The sequence below is a fragment of the Suillus plorans genome, assembly GCF_016647745.1.
Source record: "Suillus plorans strain S12 chromosome Unknown HD556scaffold_13, whole genome shotgun sequence".
In the NCBI taxonomy this organism is placed as follows: Eukaryota; Fungi; Basidiomycota; class Agaricomycetes; order Boletales; family Suillaceae; genus Suillus; species Suillus plorans.
The window spans coordinates 265,191-283,115 of NW_024537397.1; the positions used below are offsets into that span (position 1 = coordinate 265,191).

Genomic DNA, 17,925 nt, shown 5'->3' on the forward strand with positions numbered 1-17,925 from the left:
GGCCAGCACTAGACGTGGAGAAAGTGATTCAGAGTTGAGAAGGGCGGTTAGTTAATGCAGGAAAATTTGCTTGAATGTGAAAGGTGCCGGTTCCTGAGTGCTCGGAAGGAACCGGCACCACACGTCCAGCTGAGCGGCAAGCCTTGTAGCCTTTCTTCCCGTTTTTCATCCCCATCATCGCATATTACAATCCGCTCGCTCGTTTCTAATCAGTACTCTCGCTCGCTCGCTTATTTTTCGCTCATTCATTTTTCACTAATCATTATGACTTACAGTCATCTAGGTCTCAATTTAGGATCCGGTGGTTCAGCATCGCCCTCGAGCTCCGCTCAGGAAAATAGCCAAAGAGCATAGACCACCAGACCTCCACACTCGCAGCATCTACCTTCTCCCCCTTCGACCCAGGTACCAGGGCCTTCAACCAGCCGCCAGCAAGTACAACCATCTAGCACTCAGCAACCAAGTGCTTCGACATCACGTCCTCCATCCTCGTCTGCTGCATCACCATCTTCTGCCGTACCAGGAGCAGCTAACCACCCTTCAGCTATCCAAGCCGCACCTCCAACTTTGCCTATCTCACAGCAAGCGAGTACGGCTCAACCCAACGTTCAGCATCCAAATGTGCAGCGACCAGTTGCCAACCTGCATCAGCCTGCGGCGGTCATTCCAACGCAGCCGCCCGCAGTTCAGGTAGCGGCTCCAGCATTAGCTCAACCTGACCCTGCTGCCCAGCGCCGTCTGGCAGAGCGGGCCGCACTGCAAGCTAGGCTACTCCAACTGGACACGGAGGAGGCCAATGGCGCCCAACCACCGGCCAATGCCCCCCCTGTTCCCCCCCCTAGCCTTGTTTGCCGACCCAGCGACAGTCGAACAAGCACGCGCTGCAGCAGCGGCACTCCACATTGAATCGAAGAGAATTTCGTTACCGGATTTAATCCCTGGCTTCAAAGCCAATCCGCTTGATGCCAGTAAGTACCCGTCTCTTGCACACCGTCGTTTACACATCGTCGCAAGCCCAAATCTGCTTTGAATTTGGCTCCGCACATTTAATGCACTTATACTTGTTCACATTGTCGAGAGCCTCGTTTTGCTCATTATATTTGCTACAGTCATCCCACCGAAAGTAGAGGAAGCCTTGAAGCAATATAAATATGTACCTTATGTTGCAATCACACCAGCCGCTCGTCTTCACGCCTTTCGCAGTAGCGATGAAGCCTTTTCGTTCAATAACCAAGGCAACCTAATCGCTAAGGGTTTGGACCGCAGTAAAGAGCGGGCCATTAAATTCCACGAATGGTTGACAGCCTCGAGAGCTGTAGAGGAGCGCATCACTGCCCTTCATGGCGCTAGTAGGGGCGCGGCCTTTGCATCGCACCATAAAGTCGTTTCGGAACTTGCCTCATCGCATGGCTGGGAAATCGCCCAGGAGTATGACATCACGCAGAGGGAACTGGCAGCGCAGAATCCTGCTCATGACCTCACAGGCCTCGACACGAATGCCCTCACCCTAGTTGCCACACAAGCTGCGGCTCGTATATCTTTAGTGGCGCAGCAAATCGTGCACCCGCCTCCGCTGTCACCACTGAAGCGTGCTGCCCCATCAGAATATTCAGTTGGAGTCTCGCAGACCCCCCGTAAGAAACCACGCCTGCACTGCTTTCGATGCGGGCACTCAGGACACCTGCCTGGTGACTGCAGTGCCGAAACCACGTCAGCAGGCAAATCCGTCGCACCAATTACCGCAACTGCCAAAAGTCGCCACGCTCTCACCGCAGCTAACGGAAAACACTACTGTTTCAATTGGGCTCGAGCGTCTTCCTGTTCCTTCGGTTCTAACTGCACCAACTTCCATGGATGTAGTATCTGCAACGAGAATGGGCATGGAGCAGGCACCTGCAATCAACAAGCCTGATCCTCGCATAGTGGTCACACCTCTGATCGCAGACCGCGTTGAGGAGCTTCTGTGTAAATACAATCTGTTAGATGACTGGATGCACATACTTATAGGAATCCGTAACGGTTTTGATGTGGGCGTGCGGAATCACCCACCATCCACTCGTTTATTTCGAAAATCATGCCTCTTCCCAACTAAACCCTTCATTCATCGATTCTTACATCGCCAGCGAACAGGCCGCCGGCCGTTATTCCCGGGGTTATGCACCAAACGAACTCGAACAGACCATCGGACCGTTCATATCCTCACCTCTAGGCCTAGTGCCAAAGCCACACTCGAGCAAATTCCGCCTCATTCAAGATTTATCATACCCTCGAGACGACCCATCATGGGCATCTGTCAATGCTGGAATCAATGCCGACGACTTCCCTACGGTATGGGGTTCGTTCGACAGTACTGCCGAATTGATCCTCTCCTTACCACCTGGCTGTGTTGCCGCAACGTTCGACATCTCGGCAGCATACCGCATCACCCCTGTGCAACCGGGCCAACAAAACTCCTTGTGCGTTTTTTGGCGGGGGATAGTCTACGTGGACAGAGCCCTAATGTTTGGCTTGACATCCAGTGCTGGGGTTTTTGGATCCATCGCGGACATGCTTGTCGCCATTTATGGCCAAGCTGGTTTCGACCTCATCCGAAAATGGGTGGACGATTTTCTCGTGATACGTCGTCCACACCAGCATTGGACGGAAGCCGATTTCATAGCCTTAACAGCATCCTGCGGTGTCCCATGGAGTCTCGAGAAGCTCCGCCTGTTCGCATCAATCCAACGCTACATTGGATTCGATTGGAACTTGGAATCGAAAACAGTATCCATCCCACTCGAAAAACTCACCAAAATTCAAGTGTTAGTGACAGCTTGGTGCAGTTCTGGCGCAAAATTTTCGGCCGAGGATGCAAGCAGCCTCCATGGGAAACTCATTCACATTTCTTGTGTCTTTCCAATGATTCGACCTTTCTTGCGAGCATTGTCCGCATTTGTATCTACTTTTCGGTCGCATCGTGCAAAACTGTCTCCCCCAACAAGCCTTATCAAAGACCTTTGCTGGGTTTCCGAGCTGTTGTCCTTACTTCCAAACGAAATTCCTTTGTGTTCGCCGCATCTGTCAGATATCGGATGGTGGGGCGACGCCAGCACGTCATTCGGCATCGGCGTGGTAATTGGCCGGTTCTGGGCGGTATGGCAGTGGGCACCAGGCTTTCGTGTTGGCCCACACCTCGCATTCGATATTGGTTGGGCAGAAGCCGTTGCTGTAGAATTAGGGCTCCGCATGGCCTTGCACCTTGGTTAGTTGTTGCAAACCTCTGACCACAACCCGCTCTCATTGAACACAGGCTTATTAGCGGCCGAAGGACCTCACAACCAATCATTCCTAGTCCGTTCCGACAACGCAGGAATCGTGGCTGTGACCAACAAGGGTCGTTCCCGCAGCGCGGCCACCAATGCAATCCTCAAGCAAATTTTCGCTTTACAAGCGAAAAACAGTGTTCGTATCCATACGGAATACGTCCCCAGTCGAGAGAACATCGCAGATGCGCTTTCCCGCGGCGACATTGCATCCTTCCTAGCTGGATTTCCCCTTGCGGCTCAACAAGTCTCTTTCCCATTGCCAGACCACCTCATCGGGAAGTTAACATCATTGTAGCTTCTGCGCATGTGACGCCACCCTCGTCTTCGCGGAGCCTCAGCCTCATCCCATCATCTCTCCGGCCGCATTGCCGTGCAGATGAGCGCCTGTTCCTCTGGCGAGGAGTCAACACTCCTCCATCCAGTACGATTTCGCATCCAATCATTGAACACCTCGCTAGCATTGCCACAAGGGCCTCTCTCCGCGACGCAACCAGCTATGGTGCTGGCATCCGCAAGTTTCACCTGTTTTGTGACATATTTTCCATCGCCGAATCAGACCGCCTTCCAGCCTCATTTGAGCTGCTTCACTCATTTGCACTCTGGGCAGTTTCGGACCCTTTGTCCAACGACCTCGCACTCAGCACGCAACTTTCGGTGCCATTTGAACCTATATCAGTCAATGTTGCGAGAAAATATCTCGCGGCCATACGTGCCTGGCACATCGCACAGGGCTGGCCTCCCCCCCTTTCAGAAGACAGCCACACCAGAATCAACTGGTCCTTGCGAGGCTTGGACAATATACTCAGTTCTCGCCGCCGGCCCCTTCGTCCGCCGGTCACACTCGACATGCTGCGCGCACTCAAAGCCACATTAGCGTTGTCGGACCCTTTCAACGCATGCGTCTGGGCGATGGCAAGCTGTGCCTTTTTTGGCATGATGCGCTTTGGCGAAGTTTCAGTAGAATCACGAGCTGCCTTCAAGCCTGCGAAGCATCTCACTCGCAAAGATGTTTTTCTGGGATTTGACCTAGCAGGTAAAGCTTATGCCCGGTTAGACTTGCCTGCAGCCAAGACTGCCCGTCCGGGTGAAACTCAGTCGGTTTTCCTCGTCACCCAGGGCCCACTCTGCCCAATCGCTGCGCTGCAGAATCTAGCCACCATCATACCAGCTCTCTCAGAGGACCCCCTGTTCTCCTGGCGCGACCGCACTGGTGCCATCCGTCCCATGGTGAAGCAGCGTGCGCTTGAGCGTATCAATTGCATCATGACGGCCTGGGGTTGGGGCACAGCCTTTGGGCACTCCTTCCGCATTGGAGGAGCTTCCTTTTACCTTGCAAAGAAGGTGGACCCAGAAATCGTCCGCTTAGCGGGCCGTTGGCGCTCACTCGCATACGAAACCTACATACGGGCCTTCGAACAAGTTGCATCCCAGCACCTGAGCATCCTGTCACCATAACGCTGTCTCACTAGTTGGGCTGGCTGGCGTGATTCGCCGCAGTTTTGGTTCGTCAGCTTGTGGGCAAGCGGCAATTCTCGCCAGCGTCCAAGCCGAGCTAGCGCTCGGCCCCAGCCCAACCACTGTTTGCTTGACCTACATGTACCTGCGATAGACGAAGCTGGAATGTGAAAGGTGCCGGTTCCTGAGTGCTCGGAAGGAACCGGCACCACACGTCCAGCTGAGCGGCAAGCCTTGTAGCCTTTCTTCCCGTTTTTCATCCCCATCATCGCATATTACAATCCGCTCGCTCGTTTCTAATCAGTACTCTCGCTCGCTCGCTTATTTTTGCCCACCCTCCACTCCCAGATTTAATGACAGAGCACATCATAATATTCGTTTCATCTGTTAATACATTCATAATACCCGTACATCAATACCTCTATTAGCCGCGTAGTATCTCAATACACATAATGGTCATTCAATCAGACCGCTTGTCGAGTTTTCCCGCCCACCCAGCGGCAATTCTCGCCAGCGTCCAAGCCGAGCTAGCGCTCGGCCCCAGCCCAACCACTGTTTGCTTGACCTACATGTACCTGCGATAGACGAAGCTGGACCCAAGAGGTACCCGCTCGGGAAATGCCGAACATAAGGCAGGGAGGGCCCCCCAAGAGGTCCCTTCAAGTTATTTGCGTAACCTTCGGGGGTGTCAAAACAGCCGTGATGGCGGGCACAAGGTTTGCATATGTACGCAATTTCGAGCTCCCTGATCCACTGTTACCTGATACCTATCTGGTCTGTCGTCTCGATGGACACTCTTTCCACCGGTAAGCGAGCATCATAAGACGATCGAGGAGGACAAAATATAATGGTATTGTACTTTACAGGTTCTCGGATGAGCATGGCTTCGCCAAGCCCAATGACGAGCGCGCGCTCCAACTCATGGATCACGCCGCGAAGAGCGCAATGATCAAGTTCAAAGACATCATGCTCGCATTCGGCGAATCCGACGAATTCAGGCAGCTACAACCCTTTCATTCCAGTTCCGACCAGTCTCATCATCGCTCGTCATAGCTTTCTCTTCCGAAAGTCGACGAATCTTTATAACCGACGACAATCGAAGATACTCACCACGTTGACGTCTTACTTCACTTCATGCTATGTGCTCTACTGGTCGCTGTATTTCCCAGACACGCCGCTACGATATCCACCGCCATTCGATGGACGTATTGTGGTGTATCCGACTGAGTGTGCTATTCGTGACTACTTTTCATGGCGACAAGCTGACAGTGGGTCTATCCCAGACTATCGTTTTGCCGAGACTGAGAAAAGCTGCTTGTCAGCGTAAAGCCCACATAAACAATCTATACAATACCACCTTTTGGGCTCTCATACAGAAAGGAGGTCAGACTACTACGGAGGCTCATGCCACACTTAGATGCTCTTTTCCCGGTTTGGTATCAATTATAATGAAATATCAGAGAGGTTCAAGAAAGGTAGCGTTATAGTTCGAGACATTGTGCGTCCCATTGGAATGTACTTCATCCAATCTTATTCACGTGTGTAGGTAGCCCGTGAATCATCGGACAAGGGTGAAAAGCCAGAACCTCCATTCGACCCTTTTCATCAACAAGGCCCCAAGGCGACGAAAAAACAAACAAACTGGAAACTACAGTAGAGGTACGGCACTGCGATATTATTGGCTATGAGTTTTGACTGCCCCGTAGACATTTGCTGGAAATTTGATACGGTGTCTGCAAGACTCGGAGACATGCCATTGTCATTGTCAACATTGGAGCCGTTCAGAAAGTGGCGGCAATGATAGAAGTTACAATACAGCTGCCTCGAGAAACACGGATTGCGACGGGGTAGGACTCATCGAAAAATCCGAGTGTTGTGGCATGAATGAAGTGGATATGGCGTTCAGGTGCATCACATACTGATGCATGCATCGCAGGTCTATGACTCTCAGTTAAATTAAATATAAACTAGCCAAACAATCTGTTATAAAGTGTCGTGCGTTTGCAATCCATCGTGCAATTAAAGTACCTACCTTTCTAATTTCCTCCAGGAAACGCTCCCATGTTATGAAGGAGCCCACAAAGAAGACGCCAACAATGAGCATGGCGATAATATCGAGCCCTACCATCAAGATGCCTTTAGCGGAAGATCGAAAACAAACTTACGAGCGGCTTTCCAGCCCTGCAGCGCGAGAGCCTTGCCCAAGAACAAAACAATAAACACAAATCCAGACGTCACTAGTCATTGCGCTTGTCGACATCGGCGTATTTTTTGATCAGCATAAAAGGATATCACAGCGCCGTTGCAACATGTCGCCGAGAATGCGGCAGCTACATAGAAAGTGGCACGTCGGTGTTGCCCATGTTCCGTCAGCTCGCCAAAAATACGATCCTTGACGTAAGCACATACTTTGAGAGTTGAACGTTGGATAACTGTACCACCGACCATGGTTCCGAAAGCGCCTCAATGGGAGCACCAGATGCAAAAATAAAAAGCAACTGAGCATGCACAAGACGGCGGGAATGCGTGCCCACCTGACGCAAGTGTGAGAGCAGTCATAGAATCTAGGCATTAGTACATACCACTGAGGAGATCAGTGCAGCTGTACCCGAGGCCTTTGAAACCTTGTAGAACGACGAGGGTCTGGCTGCTGAAGTCTCTGTAGCATTCGTATTCGTTGAACGGACAGCTGCTTATCTTTAGCCAAGCTTTCAGCTAGCGAAAATATAAGCTGAAACAAGGAGCCGAAGATGAATGGCTTCTTGCGACCATACAGATCAGCGATCCGCCCGAGGAATAGGACAAGACCCCTTGTTATTGTACAATTGGTGAGAGGTCGATGTACATGAGCGGATATACACACCGAACTGGAATAGAATGCAGAAACCAGCCACTGAAACCAGCCACTGGAGCTGATCTTCTTGAATTCCAATGTCCCGGCCAACGGTCGGAAGAGATACGGAAACCAGCATGGTATCAGACGTCTCGTGCCATGATTCAGGACTGCATAGACGTAGCTGGAGTACCAGGGTAAGAGTGCAAGTCATGACGAGCAAAACAGAGCGGAAAGTACTGAACTGCGGAACTTTGAGGATGTATTTCCCTATTCTACTTATTTGCGGAGACCCTGGAGCGCGTTATCGGAGATGTGGAAGGGTAGCATTTGTGCATCAAGGCTCCTCCAAAGATAATGGTGGACGTCTTTTGAAGAATGGATTATAGACGTCCAAGGATCCCGTTTAACGCCGGATTGTCTGGACCTACAGACATATATTAAGAGATAACTGATAGCTCAATTTGTGTCGCAGTGGCCACAACGGGTGAAGAGAGGATGAATGCAGATCTGCTCTCGTTATCTAAAGGCAGGAATTAATTGTGTGAAGTGAAGTCTTCGCCGGTAGATTCCTTGTGATTTCTGCGACCGGGAACACCGGTCGTGGTGTTGAACGTCGGCTCAGCTGAAACGTTGGTTACTCGGAGTACCTGATTTGACTTGTGCACTTCGTTGACAATCCACATGGGCGGCGGGACGTCTGGTGTGTCATGGACAGGATTTGTTTGAGAAGGCCACGCCTGAAATGATGCGGAGCGTCCGCATCATGATCTTGGTATCGGCAGTTGCCGATACTGAATATCCATTTTAGCACGATTCGCCTATTTGATTCCGCTGAGGTTGCTTCCAGCTTGGCACACCCACTCGTATGCGTTGATAGGCTCTTCTTTAGCTTCGAGGAGCCCACACTCCGAACTTGTTTTTACTGCAATTTGCAAGGCCAAATTAATGTCGGATAACTTGTAATCTGATTATATTGTGTGGAGGTGATGCCTCGTTGTTGAAACACGTTGAACTAGCGTGCGGGCTTGCTGTAAAAGGGAAATAGAGAACCTGCCTCCGACGCAATCCAGTTAAAATTACTGGATCAGGTTAATATGGACTTGCAGTCGACACCGCCATCATGAATTACCTTGCAAGGCAAGTAGCAGAGTTCCCATGGTCAGCGTCCTCAGTCAAAGGGAGCTGACGTACTCATTTCGCACGAGAGACCTTGTTCAGAGGCAATCATGGAGCTCGATCGCTTTAAACCACTTTACAGCAATTCAATTTTTTTACTTCCTTTGGTAATTTTCGGAGTGAGAAGGTGAAACATGTCACACCTTGCGGTCGTGCTTAAAAGGCGGGCCCGCCTACTCGATATTTCCAGTGAAAAAAAAGCCCACAAGGCCTCTCAAACCATACAAATCCTTCTCTGTATTAATCCTTACCCCCGGATCTCTTTCATCTTTGAACAGTTGACCATCCTCTTCTCATACTCCTTTATCTGTAATTGCCCTTGTCAGGTAAAATCTCATTTAGATCTCGGAAAATGCCGTTACTAATCATAACTTGCATTATCTTTTTTTTTTTTTTGACTTTTACGTGTTATCTACAACCTCTTGATCACCTGACCTCCGCGTCGCGTCCGTCTTATTACTCGACCGACCCTTTCACGTTCCGATGTTGTCAAATTGTTTGGTTTGGTGGGTCCTCGCTACTTTTTTTACAATGTCCTTTGCACAGCAGTTGCCATGCCTGGCGGATCGCATTTCAACACCTGGGGTCTGGCCGGCAGTGTCCTTCCTCTCGGCGGTCTCACAATAAACAATTCAGTCACCATCCCCCATTCACATAATATCTCGGACGGGGAGTCCGACTCTGGCACTGCCCGCACCGGCAACCAGGTCGGAGCCACCCATTTCGGCGCCTCTCGAAGTAGAGCTCACGATCCTGAAGTTCTGACTTCGGACTATTTTAATGACACTCCCTATGTCCCTCCTCGGCCAGGGCAGTCTCTACCACAAGCATATCTAACGCACACGCCACATGGCAGTACGAGAGCTCACGGCATTCCGTCTGTGAGTATCCCAAACATTCATTTACAAGTCATCTTATTTTATTATTTCTCCCACTGCAGTACCCAAGTCCCGCAGAGTCTCATGTTAGCGTAGACAGCAACTGGAGCAGCTCCTCATCTTCCGATCAAGACCAATCATACGCATCACATTCCCAATATCAGCAATATAATCCATCGATCTCTCGCCAGTCATCTTATAATGAGCCACAGCACTTGCAACAGCCCTATTCGCATTACCCAGCTTATCATGGTCCTCATCGCCTGGGCCTTGAGCATGCTGATTACCCACTCCAGCCACCCACCAGTAGCGCCACCATTCATTATAGACCACCTCCACGACCTTCATATCAATCCAACAACATTCTTGCTCCCGAGTTCTATGAACAGACGCATCAGGACCTCCCCCTGCCCACTAACTCATCTCAAGCACATTTCGAACAGTCATCGACATCACCGTCTAGTTCTCATGGGTCGCTATCGACATTCCCCGCAGCCCCCACTACTGATGCGAGGTCTAGGCACCTTATTTTCGAAGACGCGGGACCTTACCTGCGTGAGACGCTGCACATTCCACCCTACAAGGAAATCAACTTGTGGGCGCTTCCAGATCCTCCAGAAGGAGAGAAACCAAACCAGCCCTATCCTATATTGATCAAGCTGGCGATTTACGGAAGCCCGAACAAGCAGCTCACACTACAAGAGATATACACAGCACTCGAAGATCGTTTCGAATGGTTCAAGGCTCGGCGAAATGAGAAGGCCTGGAAGGTGAGTTTTCATTCCGATTCTTCACCTATTAAGCCTCATGATTATGCACAGAACTCGATTCGCCATAACCTCTCTTTGAACAAAGTCTTCAAACATGTGCCCCGTGCCATAACGGAGCCGGGTAAAGGAAGCTATTGGCAACTCGACTGCTCTGGTGGTGAGGGTTACAAACGCCCTCGTAAGCGCCGCAGCAAGTCTGCTCGAGCGGCACTTGATCAGGGCGACGATGACGATTCTTCGTCGGAAGGTGACATAGAGGGGACGAATGCACCTCAGGCTGGTATGTCAGTAGGTTCGAATTACGCTCCAAATCGTCCTAGCCCCGCAGCATCCGACGAGTCCTACATCGATCCGGAATTGAGGCAGGGAAGTCACATTGTTGGCGAAGGTCGAACCCGACCTGCTGTGCGCAGGCCCGCTACCAGTCCATATCCAGTCCTTGGTTCTTCTCAGCAGTCGCCTAGGTACCTGCAAAACCAGTTACCACCTCATGGAAGTCCGGAATTAGCGCCGAGATTCGGTCAGACATCATTTGGACAGGGAGGATTTGGACGCTCGGGGTTCAGTCAGATGCCAGCAGCCAGAGTGCCTCTAACTTCCACGTCTTCATCCTCAGCATTTGTGGCATCATCTCCCACTACATTCGGCCCTGTTCCAATGACGTCCACCCGTTCGCAACATGCCTTTATGACTCAAGATCGCAACGGGCCTATCATGCAGCCTAATCCCAGACCGGGCGTTGAGTACACTCATGAGGGTGGCTTACCTAGTGCTAGACGCGTTCAGAGCTACCACCAAGGACAGTATCACTCGTCTCAAGGCTCGTCGCCGTCGTCGCAACAGAGTGACTCTAGCTACCCTTCTGACCCCAAAGGGAAGAGCAGGATGTGAGCGCTCCAGTGCCTCAGACCCATGATCCCGCACTGTGGCATGTGTGGGGGATCATCGAGAGTCTTATCGCGCATATTCTTCGTCTAGTTTCCTTCCTTAGGCTTGCTTTTAATGTGCACTTTTCTCTTTTTTTCTACTGTCCCATGCACTGATGAATTCCATTTACGTCATTTTCTTTTTCCGCTCTTTCATTCCGGCTTGATGATGTGATATAGAACTCCACTGCAATGTTTGTGTTCACGTGCTCACGACCCAATCTACTTACGATATCGTCCACGCATCAATAATCACTTATGTTCTGCCTCACAAACTGTATCCCAAGTCCTCATCATTGCTCCAATATATATCTATATGCAACATCTAGACTCGATTTCTGTGTGCTGTGGTTAGGTCACTCGCCACCATTAATGTTTCAACAACGGACCGGGAAGCGCCGGCTGCGCCATCGCGGATCGAGAATCACTGTCTTTCCCTCTCTGTTTCCAACTACCTGGACCGAATCCTCTAGGTCCCAGTGCTTCGTCGACGACATGCATCATTGCGAGGACCTTCTCATCCTCCCATTTCTTACCCACGAGCTGAACACCAACGGGTATACCCTCCATCGCTTTAGGATCGTAAATGGGATTCTTGCCCAGGTACATGCGGCTTTCCAACACTTTCGATTGGCCCGAGGCGCCTGCAACGAAATCTGTTGATAGCTGGTCGGTATCTGGGTTGACACGTGTCACTGGTATGATGCCGACCGGAGAGTCGACGATGTTGTATATAATAGTTGCGGCCGCGAGCGGGGATAAGTATGCGGAACCCCTGGAGATGATAAGCTTCATAACCAAGAGGGAAGGTACTGAAGCCTACCCGTGAGGTATCACTGGAAGTGACTGTACAGGTGCGATGATTCCGTCGAAACCGTGTTTGTCCCATACCTGGGGGCGATTAACAAAGGAAAGTCTCATGGATGTCGACGCGCTCACCTGTTCATACCACGCAGCAATAGTCTTATCGCGTTGGTCGGTCAAATCTGTAAATTCCGTGACAGATTTCTCATGTGCCAACGAGAAGAGCTGCGAGAAGAGGGGGTCGCCCAGGAACGTCTTGGCGATCCAACAAGCCAGCTTACGAACAAAGGACGGTAATCTGGGGCCCAATGTGACCAGGAACAAGCTGTCCTCCTGCAAGTCGGGTTATGTGAGCTATAGAAAGTATATCCTTAATTTAAACTTACCATAGGGTCTGAATCAAGATGCGACAGCATCTTCTTATAACCGTCAGATGATGCGAGTGCCACAAACACTTCCATCGCGGTTCTGTCTTGATAAAATGTCAGGACGGAGAGTGGGGACATGTATAGAAGGCATACTTAGAGGAGATGTGAACTCGATGCATTCATGTCCTTGCTTCCTGAGTGCCGAGACCGTCTCCAGTACTGCTCGCTTGCATACAGGTGATGTTTCTATCATTCCATCTATAAGGACCCTATCAGCAGTAAATCGTAGAGACCAGAATATATTACGGTACCTGACAGGTAATAACCAAAGCGAGGCTTTGAAGGGAGCTCGACGGCTTGGTATGGCATAGGAATGTTCTGGTGCGACGAGTCCTTTTGACCAAAGATAGTTTTGCAGAACAATTCACAGTCCTGGACAGACCTAGGGAGTAGTCAAGAAATGAACCAAGTAATGCAGTTAGCGACTAACCGCGCCAACGGCCCATGAGAAGATCGAACTGCTTCGAATCCAGGCCGGATGCCTGTAAGAAAAAGCCGGTTAGCGTTTTGGTTGGAAAAGTTGAGAACATGACCTTCCTGGTGTACCAACAGAACTGATACGTTCAGCCGTCGGCTTCAAAGAGTATATGCCGCAATACGATGCCGGGATGCGTAAGCTTCCTCCGACATCAGAGCCGGCACCAATGGCGGATCCGTCCATGGCAAGCAAAGCTCCCTCTAGCACCAGACACTGTTATGTACTGGGAGATTCACAAGCAGATAACGAACCTCCACCCGAGCTACCTCCACATGTATACTTGTTGTTCCATGGGTTTGTCGTGCGACCCCAGAGAGGATTAGAGCACTCGAACGCGAACATTGTCTGCGGTACATTGGTCTTCACGAAGATGATGGCACCAGCAGCTCTGAGTTGAGCAACGAGCTACAAATAATGATATAGAGAATGTGCGAATGTTGTAATAAGGACATACGCAAGCGTCTTTTTTGCCTGGGTTGTTGGCCCACGCGGTGAGACCAGTCGTCGCGTCATATCCTTCAATCTGGTCTACAGCAGGGTTCAGAAAGGTATCAGTCAAACATGGGGAGACATACAATTATCCTTGACGCTGAATGGAACACCATGGAAAGGTCCCCGCAATGTCTTTGTAGTCGCAAATTCTGCGTCAAGCTCTTTTGCTCGTTTTCGGGCGTCCTCATATAAGACTGTGAAAGGTATCAGGATGGAAATACCGGAAGGAAAATGGAGAATCTACTCCCCTTCTGTAAGACAGTTCGCCTCAGCCTGGGCCATGGCAGATCGTGCAATGTATGCCTCAAGAACTTGAGAAGAGGTCCATTCTTCTTTGGCTATCCTTTGCACGATTTCGCTGGCTACAGAAGTCACGACACATGCGTCCCCGAACGGAACGCAGACTAACCCGTTGCTTCGGTATAGGCGTCATGGTCGTTCACCAAATAAGGACTAGCAAAACCCAGCGCCTTGTCTCTTGCATTCCGCTTCGATGTGATGATGCCGTTTCTTTGTTCAGCGCTTCTCATGGTGGTAAAGAATTGAGAGCAGGGGGTGATAGAATGAGAGAATGGAATATGCGATCATTCAAGCAGTCTCTTTGGAGCCTCGTTCACACCGTACCGGTACCAATTAGTCAACGTGTACGTTCTTCGTATTTCCAATTCCAGTGCAGTGTACGTAGCAGCCTCGCGGTATCCTCTGATTTTATTATAACTTTCACCTCAGACCTCCCCAGGTTCACCGCAAATCATACTACGCACAACAAGGTCCATCCGCCTTCGTTCCAAGAGCTTCTTCAATCTCTCGATCATCTCTAAACGCGTTCCTGTCGGTACAATCGAGGGGTTGACGTCGGCGTGAGCTTGAAGGTTGCGGATGAGCGCGACATCTGATAATAATGGACATGCAGAGGGATCAGTGATGAGAGGCAACGCAGGATCAACGAGGTATTGCTTGTGCAAGTCTGAAACCCAGGTAAGTTACGCTAAATGAACAAGAAACACTTAACTATCGATGTATTTCTCGCATCTGAATGGAATTTCAATGTCAATGACACGATCCTCGGCGTGGATTACCGCTGCGAGCCGACGAAAGCCAGGCATATCGATTCCAGTTGCCTGAATCGAAAGATACCCAAGGTTGGTAAGTAGGAGAATAGCAGGTATTGCGTCGTCGTCGATCTTCGGATTGTGTGCAAGGTTCAGATGATACAACTTCTCTTTGAGGGTGACCAGTAAGAATACTCTGAGAGACCGTCAGTCATCATGAAAATACGAAAAAAATCTGATGGCCAACGCTTCGTTTCCGATATCAGTCCCCTCGAGATGGAGTCTTTCTAGGTTAGGAAGTTGTTGGATGTGAACGAGGTCGAAATCGCGTTCCAAGTGGGCGCCATCGAGGACTAGCTCCTTGAGCGTCAAGTAGTAACCAGGTTTGCTGAATACTGTCCAAAGTCAAGCCTTCAACAGAGCTGTGTTGCCAAGAGCTTTACCGCGTAAAAGATTGCCTGAATGTAAATTTAGCCCATCTTCCTCGCACATCGTAGGACCTAACACCAATCTATCGATATTGCCACCTCGCAGGAGCGTCAACACAATTTCGGTAAGGAGTCCTAAAACCATTCAGCATTCATGACAGGAAGAGACATTCCTGCGATCGATACCCCGGTCTGCTAGAACGTTTGTGATTTTCTGGTGAGTGAGGTGCAGAACGGCCAGAGGGTCTCCGAGGAACGTTTGGCGCACCCCCGTGCCCGGGATGACCATTTCGAGGCGATTCACCAGGTAAGAAAGGTCTACTGGTGTCTCATCTCCTGTTTCAGATTCATAGACCCACGCTGAGACGCATACAGTCAGTATATGTGTATGTTTAGTATTTGAGAGGGAGAACTCGGAGTAGGAGCGAAGGTAGATGTTTCCTGAAGGAAAAAAGAGGGACACCTGGGAAAGTCCTTGGAATGACTTGATATGATACCGCGAGTGGATCGTGATGATAAGACAACGGTTCGATTCCACTATTATCGACAGGGCTCGTATGAATGGATTGTGAAGAACGACCTCGTTTCGACAGTCCTCCAAAAAAGATAGGATCTTCAGGCTCGGAAGAATCTCGAGGACGCTTTGGGACGCGCGTAGAAGCTCTCCGCCATGCCAGCCCAGTTGATCCACGTCGCAATACTGGCGAATCATCTGAGACTTGGTTTCGTGCGAGAATGATTGGTGACTGAACGTCCGGGCTACTCGACCATAAAGGTGCATCTAGGCTATTGCGAGTGATGGAATTGCTGGTATGATTTTGGGTTTCTTTTGCGAAGCAGAGACCGATTTTCCAGAAAAAAGAGCGCAAAGAGATGTCTTGAAAAATGAAAGGATTCGATTTACGAGCTTGCCGGAGGGTAGCCAGATATGCTGCAGCTGGGAAGCTCGGGCAGTAAAAAGGATTTTCCTTGTCAATTAGGGGAACCTGGCTATGGGAGTTCGTGTCAAAGAGTACTAGTGGCGCATCCTCTGAAGGAGCGGCGACGGCAGGTGCAGTATTGTCGCTGTTTCTTGTTTCAGCGCTTTTCATGGTGTTAAAGATTGGGAGCAGTTGATGATGGAATGAAAGAAAGTTCAGCATCGTCTCATAGACGCCCAAATCCCTTTCATCTCGGAAATGACCTAAACAGGTTGTATCTTTCTGAAGTACCACTGAGCGCACAGACATACATTACAACCTGACCATTGCATCATTTATGACCATCAACGAAGAAGATGACCTTGATGTAGCCCTTTCGTCACTCATCGGCACCGTCTAGCATCAGTTCTTGAAGTTGTGATTCTAGAAGTATATGCCCCAGCATTATTCGAAGATGGGCCAGGTGCAGCGCTACCACAAAACAAACCTTTCTACATCATGCAACATTGTTAGAAACGCAGTGCTGGACGGTTGTGTTGTGCCGAGGGTGAACCACCTTTTAGTACGTCGCAAACTTCTTGTAGTAAGGAACGGCAGCGGCAAAAACCTCTTGATCACGAACAGCACAAGTTGACTTTCCGGCGCTTTCCAACGCCAACGACGATTCATCTACATGAAAGGCACCACCTAAACTTGATCTACAACTCGGGTTGTCCATTACCCATCTCTTTGCCTGTCCAGATTACCTGCCCTCTGCGCTCATCTAACTCCCAAATCAAGTTTCATTAGTGCATGCGCCCTCGCAGCACCAAACACAATTCGTCCATCCCTTTCGCTGCCTCTGTCCTTCTCTGGTGATTGAAGGTGGCCTTTTGGCCATGTCCTCATATGACCTCCATCGTCCTTTTCCGCCCAAGCCCACCGTTGAAGTTTGACGAGCTTTAAAACACATAGAGACATGTCTCGGATCTCCCTCATTTTTTGCTTGGAAACAATTTTTTCCTTATCCTGTGTGGCCTTCTTTAGTTAGAGTGATCATGATCAACTTTTCTTGTATGTAGGTCTTCCGTTTTACGGTTTATTACACTTGGCAGCTGTGTGCAAAATTTTTGACAGTAGCGCATGAGACATGAGTACATTAGGATGTACAACCGCATCGTGATGTGTTGTGCCTTCCCCTAACTTATCATTATCATATCCTCACCCTTCCATCTTCGATGAACTTTCCGACCCTGCGGCAGCTGTCAAAACTGAAGTTGAACGACTCCGTCCGTTCCGACAGGCACGAACCTAGACAATGGCCGCCGCCATGAAGCAGAGCCAAATTCACCAAAAGAGTTTGCGAAGAGACGAGGTCATATTGTGCCATTCTCCTGATGAAATCTGTTCATTTATTCTCGTTTCTTTCGCGATCTTCTTCAGATTTTTGCGGGAAATTCCTGCGCGTGAAAGCTCCAGGTAGATGACTGTATAGTGAATGGAGATGAATCTGTTATCGCTGGATAAGATTGGCAGTGCATTGAGGAACCAGAGTCAGGACAGTGGTTCACGAGTCGAAGCAGATGGTTCACTTCACCGAAGGTGAGTACTCAGGGACGACTGGCAGGAGGACACTAGGTTGTGTCGAACTCATTGTCCCCTATTTTACGTTCAAGTGATCATCCGCTAAAATTATACCTTCCGAGAAGCCAACGCAGTCGAGTATCTGTTCGAGAGATGTTCATGAAGCGTGACAGCCAGTCAGTGCGAGTTTGTCGTCGTGACTGGTTTTTCGGAATGGCATAGTGGTGAGCACTCACGTTGTCCAGACTTCAAAGCTTCATTTCCTAATGTATCGATGTCACGGGGATACTGTCATGTTGAGTCGAAGATATCAAATCAACGAGATTAAGTTAAGGAACATCATGACCGAACTGTTATCTTGACCGCTAGTGCTGCATCTGCCGAGTCCTTGAACGACTGACAGCAACAACTCGT

At 49.9% G+C, this 17,925-nt stretch overlaps 7 protein-coding genes across 7 annotated transcripts; 5 read left to right on the forward strand and 2 right to left on the reverse strand.

Moving 5' to 3' along the window:
* The first annotated feature begins 602 nt into the window (after nucleotides 1-602).
* On the forward strand, nucleotides 603-2,176 carry HD556DRAFT_187945 (uncharacterized protein). The gene is made up of 3 exons (XM_041309840.1): nucleotides 603-968; nucleotides 1,110-1,965; nucleotides 2,124-2,176. Exons 1-2 carry the CDS (start codon nucleotides 797-799, stop codon nucleotides 1,910-1,912), a joined length of 975 nt encoding a protein of 324 aa, XP_041163192.1. The 5' UTR covers nucleotides 603-796; the 3' UTR covers nucleotides 1,913-1,965; nucleotides 2,124-2,176.
* A 1,480-nt stretch (nucleotides 2,177-3,656) lies between these two features.
* HD556DRAFT_1232161 (uncharacterized protein) lies at nucleotides 3,657-4,760 on the forward strand (the record flags this gene model as incomplete). Its single annotated transcript, XM_041297488.1, has 2 exons — nucleotides 3,657-3,925; nucleotides 3,995-4,760. Coding segments are annotated over 2 exons (1,035 nt in total), but the record flags the coding sequence as incomplete, so codon positions are not given.
* A 702-nt stretch (nucleotides 4,761-5,462) lies between these two features.
* On the forward strand, nucleotides 5,463-7,951 carry HD556DRAFT_1518433 (tRNAHis guanylyltransferase; the record flags this gene model as incomplete). Its single annotated transcript, XM_041309110.1, has 6 exons — nucleotides 5,463-5,566; nucleotides 5,627-5,758; nucleotides 5,814-6,028; nucleotides 6,090-6,191; nucleotides 6,221-6,275; nucleotides 7,804-7,951. 6 exons carry the CDS (start codon nucleotides 5,463-5,465, stop codon nucleotides 7,949-7,951), a joined length of 756 nt encoding a protein of 251 aa, XP_041163194.1.
* Nucleotides 7,952-10,198: 2,247 nt separating this feature from the next.
* On the forward strand, nucleotides 10,199-10,606 carry HD556DRAFT_1217443 (uncharacterized protein; the record flags this gene model as incomplete). The annotated part of the gene is made up of 2 exons (XM_041296717.1): nucleotides 10,199-10,420; nucleotides 10,472-10,606. Coding segments are annotated over 2 exons (357 nt in total), but the record flags the coding sequence as incomplete, so codon positions are not given.
* Nucleotides 10,470-11,513, forward strand: HD556DRAFT_188101 (uncharacterized protein). Its single transcript, XM_041309841.1, has one exon. The coding sequence runs from the start codon at nucleotides 10,703-10,705 to the stop codon at nucleotides 11,309-11,311; it is 609 nt and encodes a 202-aa protein (XP_041163196.1). The 5' UTR covers nucleotides 10,470-10,702; the 3' UTR covers nucleotides 11,312-11,513.
* A 101-nt stretch (nucleotides 11,514-11,614) lies between these two features.
* Nucleotides 11,615-14,078, reverse strand: HD556DRAFT_1430835 (amidase signature domain-containing protein; the record flags this gene model as incomplete). The annotated part of the gene is made up of 14 exons (XM_041304942.1): nucleotides 11,615-11,658; nucleotides 11,775-12,121; nucleotides 12,170-12,237; nucleotides 12,286-12,483; nucleotides 12,537-12,622; nucleotides 12,672-12,776; nucleotides 12,830-12,960; nucleotides 13,009-13,060; nucleotides 13,125-13,256; nucleotides 13,308-13,461; nucleotides 13,511-13,584; nucleotides 13,632-13,742; nucleotides 13,809-13,910; nucleotides 13,958-14,078. The coding sequence occupies 14 exons, from the start codon at nucleotides 14,076-14,078 to the stop codon at nucleotides 11,615-11,617; spliced, it is 1,725 nt and encodes a 574-aa protein (XP_041163197.1).
* A 195-nt stretch (nucleotides 14,079-14,273) lies between these two features.
* HD556DRAFT_1232367 (uncharacterized protein) lies at nucleotides 14,274-16,119 on the reverse strand (the record flags this gene model as incomplete). Its single annotated transcript, XM_041297505.1, has 6 exons — nucleotides 14,274-14,515; nucleotides 14,561-14,796; nucleotides 14,848-14,995; nucleotides 15,044-15,163; nucleotides 15,215-15,440; nucleotides 15,490-16,119. The coding sequence occupies 6 exons, from the start codon at nucleotides 16,117-16,119 to the stop codon at nucleotides 14,274-14,276; spliced, it is 1,602 nt and encodes a 533-aa protein (XP_041163198.1).
* Nucleotides 16,120-17,925: the final 1,806 nt, after the last annotated feature.

Coding starts and splice junctions, on each gene's coding strand:
- HD556DRAFT_187945 (XM_041309840.1), top strand. CDS start 797: ATGGCGCCCAACCACCGGCCAATGCCCCCCCTGTTCCCCCCCCTAGCC. Junction 969..1,109: donor AGCCAATCCGCTTGATGCCA/GTAAGTACCCGT, acceptor TATTTGCTACAG/TCATCCCACCGAAAGTAGAG.
- HD556DRAFT_188101 (XM_041309841.1), top strand. CDS start 10,703: ATGTCAGTAGGTTCGAATTACGCTCCAAATCGTCCTAGCCCCGCAGCA.